The 7,500-nt window shown below is 44.4% G+C and overlaps 1 protein-coding gene across 1 annotated transcript in view; it reads right to left on the bottom strand.

The window, feature by feature from the left end:
- atrip (ATR interacting protein) overlaps window positions 1–7,500 on the bottom strand; it is a 20,239-nt gene that overhangs the window by 8,502 nt on the left and 4,237 nt on the right. The window contains 6 exon segments of the mRNA XM_078283632.1: window positions 2,495–2,762; window positions 2,881–3,075; window positions 5,039–5,141; window positions 5,359–5,457; window positions 6,206–6,363; window positions 7,240–7,355. Coding sequence (XP_078139758.1) covers window positions 2,495–2,762; window positions 2,881–3,075; window positions 5,039–5,141; window positions 5,359–5,457; window positions 6,206–6,363; window positions 7,240–7,355 — 939 coding nt within the window.

Raw genomic sequence — 7,500 nt, 5'->3', positions numbered from 1 at the left:
AAACACTTAGCATGAGTGCTGCTATCTGTACATGAACACCGACATTATGAAGACAAAAATCACATGAAACTGCACCGATCCTGTGAGGAAACAGACAGCAGGATCCAGGAGGCTTGGGCGAGATCCACAACTTAATATCACGATACTGTCCGGCCAAAATATCGTGATATATTATCGGTTTATCGGTATTGTTTTATCTCTTCCAAATTACATCTAATTTCTAGGCTGTTAATAATAATGATAATTATTACCAGCAGTCTATAAATTTGATCGTACTATTCAAGCATTGAAGGAAACTCACGGAAAAAATATTGCGATGTTCACAAAATATCGCGATACTCGATAATATTGAATATGGGTCCAAGCCTAGGATCCAGCAAAGAAACACAGAATATAAACAAGAACAGAGCAGATCAGTAAAATGTAGAACTGAAAAGTATGAAACCAGTCAAGTCAAATGAATCAACAATGTGCATCAGCGCTGACAGCAAGATATTTCTTTTGTCTTTTTGCTTGTATTTTTGATTTTGCTTGAAAATTTCGCTTTTGCTTGTAATTGTTTTAATCCATTTATTGTAAGTGTGAGTTGCATTCTATGTATGAACGGTGCTATAAAAATAAAGTTATTATTATTATATCTCACATCAGAACTTTCAGACCGCTCTGTAATATCACAGCGTTGTTTTCCCTGACTTTCCATAACCAGGTCAAAGTGTCTCCGTGATCTAAACCTGTTCTTCCTTCCTGGTTTGTTCCTGATGTTCTTCAGTCTGAAAGCAGCTGATGTGATGGATGTGGATCTGCTGCATCAGTGAGGCGTTTAGAGAACAACTCTCCAAACTCCGGTCCGGTCGCTCCAGCCGGGCGTACACCCGGTCGTAAGACTAGGCTGCACGTGAAATGCGCCTTAAGCCCTACGTAGAATTAATACCTGTTGCACCATCTAGGCGTAGCGCTACGTCTGAGACTAAATCTTACGCCTAGTCAAAGGTAGGTGTAAAGTGAAAAGTCTTGACTAGTTTCCAAGGTGACAATAAAAAAGTTGATGCAATGGCGCGTCTAATATACAGGCTACACGATCAGGCTTTCAGGCGTGAAAGAGTAATGAGAGACCGCACCAATCCTCTGGATATATATGTGGAGATAGAGAACTTATTGAGAGATTTCGTTTCAGCAGGGCTGCATTGTTTGAATTAATTGACGAGTTATCACCGCAGTTGCATGTAACATGTAACGGACAGGAACGGAGCGCTGCCCAGCACTGCAGGGGCTAATTTCTCTTCGATTTTATGCCAGTGGATCTTTCCAAAATACAGTCGCTGATACGGTGAATGTAAGCAGAAGTACGGCATGCCGGGCGATACGACGAGTTTCTCTGGCCCTTCAAGATCGGGCTCACCGGTGTGCTGGTCTGCCCACCCGGCAGGAGGCCACACACACCAAGGAGAGATTTCGCAGAGACTCCGGCATACCCGGTATTTTTGGTTGTATTGATGGTACTCATGTGCGCATCCAGGCACCATCTAAAATCGAGTACCTTTTTGTGAACAGGAAAGGCTTTCACTCAATTAATGTTCAGGTTGTGTGCGATGCAGACATGAAGTGATGTGGCGCGGTGGTATGGGTCTGCCCATGACGCACGCATCTCGAGGGAGAGCGCACCGGCAAGAGTGTGTGAGGAGGGACGGCTCTCCGGAGACAGTGGCTACCCTTTAAAGAAGTGGCTGGTGACACCCGTCATGCTGCCCCGGACGGACGGAGCAGGAAAGGCAGTACGACTCGGTGGTCGATCACCGAGCGCTGCATAGGAGTGCTCAAGCGCAGGTGTGTGTGGCTTATGTTCAGGTTAAATGTGAAACATGTCCACCCCCTGTTTATTTTAGCCTACACTTAAACTGGTATAGGTTATCAGAGAGTAATGTTATGGGATGATGCATAGCTACTGCATATAGGCATACTAATGACTTTTTTTTTTTAGATTCTACTGCTTGCACAGTGAAATCAGGATGGAGCCAGAGAGGACATGCACCATCATTTGCATAGCCAAGAGAGCGCCCCTCCCGACAGAGGATTTGGGACCAGTGGAGGCAGAGGGGGAACATATCAGAGAACAAGCCGCAGAGGAGGATGTGACGGCTCGTCTCATCAGAAGCAATATAATTCAGCTGATCAGCCTATAAAAGAACGTGGCTAAATCCGGCCTATGTCTTTTCCCTGAATCAACCCGTGCTCCAAATGAAGAGACAGCAACTTGTATGTCCTGGCGAAAAAATACATGTAAACAGCTTGTAAATAAGTTATTTATTGATTAAATTGTGTATGTTGAGAAATAAAATAAGAATGCTGATGTAGATGTTTAAAATTTTTTCCCTTTTCTTTCCTCATTTCGTTTCTGACTGCAGTTTCTGTCTCTTGTGTATTTGGATGTGTATTTACACGTTAGTTATCTTATTAATAAAACAAGATGATCTTTATTTTATTATATCACTCTTACCTCGTCGCTGTGGGCCAGCAGCAGGTAGAGGAGCCTCAGAGCAGCCAGGCCCGTCTCCTCCAGACCGAACCCGGCCTCCTCCGGCCCCCCCACCGCTCCAGCACCGCTCCAGCCTGCTGGTCCGGACCGACCTGGACCGGAGCCGGGACCGGAGCCGGGACCGGAGCCGGGACCGGAGCCGGCGGGGCGGAGGGAGTCGAGCGCCTGGCAGAGCCGGGTCAGGTGGAAATCGAGCAGAGGCAGGAGGAGGATGGCTCCGGGACACGACCTACACACACACACACACACACACACACACACACACAGAATTCAACTACAGTTGGGTTCACAGTATTCAGGAAGTATTGATTATGAGCAGTATAATCAGTACTAACTGACATCTGTACCTGTTGCTCCTGGTCCCAGCAGCAGGCTGGTTCTGGTTCTGGTTCTGGTTCTGGTTCTGGCTCAGCAGGTTGAGTCCAGTCACTGCCAGACTCTGGACCGGACTCAGACCAGATCTGGTTCCACTGCTTCTGCTGCTGGTTCTGTCACTGTGGAGCAGGAAGCCAGAAGAGCTGCTGGAGCCTGCTGACAGACTGCTGGAGGAGATAACAACAACAATATGACACAACAACAACACAACAACATGACACAACAACAACAACACAACAACATGACACAACAACAACAACACAATAACATGACACAACAACAACAACACAATAATATGACACAACAACAACACAACAACAACAACACAACATGACACAACAACAACACAACAACATGACACAACAACAACAACACAATAACATGACACAACAACAACAACAACACAATAACATGACACAACAACAACAACACAATAATATGACACAACAACACAACAACAACAACACAACAACATGACACAACAACAACAACACAATAATATGACACAACAACAACACAACAACAACACAACATGACACAACAACAACACAACAACATGACACAACAACAACACAACAACATGACACAACAACAACAACACAATAACATGACACAACAACAACAACACAATAATATGACACAACAACACAACAACAACAACATGACACAACAACAACACAATAACATGACACAACAACAACACAATAACATGACACAACAACAACAACACAACAACATGACACAACAACAACAACACAATAATATGACACAACAACAACACAATAATATGACACAACAACAACACAACAACAACAACACAACAACATGACACAACAACACAACAACATGACAACAACAACAACACAATAACATGACACAACAACAACACAATAACATGACACAACAACACAACAACATGACACAACAACACAATAACATGACACAACATGACACAACAACATGACACAACAACAACACAACATGACACAACAACATGACACAACAACATGACACAACAACATGACACAACAACACAACAACATGACACAACAACATGACACAACAACATGACACAACAACATGACACAACAACATGACACAACAACACAACAACATGACACAACAACATGACAACAACAACACAATAACATGACACAACACAACAACATGACACAACAACACAACAACATGACACATGACACAACAACAACACAATAACATGACACAACATAACAACATGACACAACAACACAATAACATGACACAACAACAACATGACACAACAACAACACAACAACATGACACAACAACATGACACAACACAACATGACACAACAACATGACACAACAACACAATAACATGACACAACAACAACACAACAACATGACACAACAACAACACAATAACATGACACAACAACAACACAACAACATGACACAACAACAACACAATAACATGACACAACAACACAACAACATGACACAACAACATGACACAACAACAACACAATAACATGACACAACAACAACACAACAACATGACACAACAACAACACAATAACATGACACAACAACAACACAACAACATGACACAACACAACAACAACACAATAACATGACACAACAACACAACAACATGACACAACACAACAACATGACACAACAACATGACACAACAACAACACAATAACATGACACAACAACAACACAACAACAACACAATAACATGACACAACAACAACACAACAACATGACACAACAACACAATAACATGACACAACAACATGACACAACACAACAACATGACACAACAACAACACAATAACATGACACAACAACAACACAACAACATGACACAACAACACAATAACATGACACAACAACATGACACAACACAACAACATGACACAACAACAACACAATAACATGACACAACAGTTAGGCCTACTTGAAACTGTCTGCTTGAACACTGACAGAATACTACTGGTGCTACTATCTGTTGATTCTTTTTTGGGACTTTTTCTTTATCTGATAGTTTATAATGGAGGCAGGAGGGCTTGGGCAGAGAGACCCCCCCCCCACTACCTGGATGACTGAAATGAATGTACACAGGTAAAACCCGGTGTTCACCTGCTGAAGCGGCTGTCAGCGGGACTCATGGACAGCAGGTGGCAGAGGCCGAGGCTGCTGGGAGACAGAGGCTGCTGCAGCAACACGGCCAGCAGGACGCCACCTGGTGGATAGCACAGGAACAACACAGGTTAGTGCTTAGAGAGACCGTCCTGTAACTGAAAGTGACAGGTTTTTATCCCCCCCCTCGTCCTTGTTCAGCCTGCTGCCATTTGTCTTTACACAGACACTTCACATTGTTATTTTTTCATTAAGCTGATTGGTTGATTCTCTCTTTAACCCCTGACATGCAGAGCGGCAGGCTGCTGAACTGGACTGACCTCGGTGTTGTCGGTGTCGAGGTCTGACGGACAGGAAGGGGTCGGGGCGGGGCACTTCCTGTTTATCACCGGATCTGCTGCTGGACGCCCCTCTGTCTGCTGCAACACACACACACACACACACACACACACACACACACACACAAAGTTCTACATGTAGACATAGTCCCACAAACACATCGAGTTCAAGTTGGTATAAGATTTAAGAGAAAAACATGTGGTCCAACAACACTGCCCTGAGGGACGCCACCATCTAGAAACATGCAAGTCAGATCAATCTAGAGCCTTGTAGGTAGGGCTGGGCGATATGGCCTAAAAATAAAACACACTTACACCCGATTTATGATTTTAATCGATTTTCTTCTTAAAAACAAGTGCCACACGCTTCTCCCACTCGGCTGCTGTAACCTTCATCTCTGTAACCTTCATCTCTGTAACCTTCATCTCTGTAACCTTCATCACTGTAACCTCCATCACTGTAACCTCCATCACTGTAACCTTCATCACTGTAACCTTCATCACTGTAACCTTCATCACTGTAACCTCCATCACTGTAACCTCCATCACTGTAACCTCCATCACTGTAACCTCCATCACTGTAACCTCCATCACTGTAACCTTCATCACTGTAACCTTCATCACTGTAACCTTCATCACTGCAACCTCCATCACTGTAACCTTCATCACTGTAACCTCCATCACTGTAACCTCCATCACTGTAACCTTCATCACTGTAACCTTCATCACTGTAACCTTCATCACTGTAACCTTCATCACTGTAACCTTCATCACTGTAACCTTCATCACTGTAACCTCCAACACTGTAACCTCCATCTCTGTAACTCACCGTCTCTCCGGCTTGACCCCGGTGTTTTCACCAGTGTCGTTCTGGACGGCAGCTGGGCGCCAAACGTCTCCTTGGTGATGAACCCACTTCCTATCGGAGAGGAAGAGCTGCTGCCGCTCCCATGATGCAACTGGGCGACACAGCTCAGCACTCTGGGACTGAGGGGTAGAGCGAACGGCCAGAGGAGATGACAAACAATCATGCTGTTTTGATGTACTGATGCAATTCACCATTTGAAACATATGTGTCAATCATCTGTGAGCATTCCAGGGTCACAGGAATATTTATTCCAAATATTGTCTGGGTGCTGTGACCTCTGACCTTTGACCTAATGTTGGTGATTTAGAATCTGAAGCTGATTCTACTGCTGACCTCAGCAGAGTCACAGAAATTGTATTCAAACCACAGAACTTGAATGGACAGAACCAGTTCTTCTACTGTTTGTCATGGAATTTGGCTACTGCAGCATAAAAGGGCGACTATGGAATTTTAAGTGTGCGTTGCTATGGTGACAACACAGTCTGGACATTAAGGTGTAAAGTCTGTCACACTGTGAGAACTGAGCAGATGAGTCTGTCAGCAAACTGTCAAAACTCAACTGAAAGCTAACGTTAGCGACGAGGCTAACGTAGCTTTATCACAGACTGTACTTCTCTCTCTAGCTCTTCTAGTCAACATTAGCATGTTAGCAATCCATGGCAGCAAGGAGACAGAGAAACTGCTTTGGTTCTTGCTGTAAAACCTCTCAGCTCAGTGACTCGCTGTGAGTCGCTTTATACAGAAGCTAGTCCAACGGGTCACAGCAAGATGGCCGTCGCTCCGACAATCCAGGATAGTTGATTTGAATAGAATGAGGAGTGACACATCTCTCTTTAAAGCCAAAGCTAAGGCTAGCTATCAGCGTTACTCAGCGTTCCCACACTCACCGGAACATCAGACTTTCAAGGTCTCGTTTTGGGAGAAGACATGACACTGGTCAAGTCAGACATCACAGAGGCCTCAGTTCTCCTGGAGGCTCAATAATAATCACCAACCTGTTTCTGGGCAGGGGCGACGCCGTCCTGCTGCCTCTGTCTGCGCTGTGCAGCTTCGTCTTCATCTCGTTAATCTCTGCTTCCTTAAAGTGAAGCTCTGACTGCAGAGACTGGACCTGCACAACACACAACACACAGGACAGCGTCAAACTGCTGCTCTGTCATGATGGGCTGTATCTGTAAGAGACGAGACTGATGGATCTGGAGGATTCTGGTTTGATTCCTGGAACATCAGCAACACTTTGCTGACTGGTTGGAACA

This window comes from Centroberyx gerrardi, chromosome 5 (assembly GCF_048128805.1).
Source record: "Centroberyx gerrardi isolate f3 chromosome 5, fCenGer3.hap1.cur.20231027, whole genome shotgun sequence".
NCBI classification, from domain to species: domain Eukaryota; kingdom Metazoa; phylum Chordata; class Actinopteri; order Beryciformes; family Berycidae; genus Centroberyx; species Centroberyx gerrardi.
This window is presented reverse-complemented; position numbering and strand designations above follow the sequence as displayed.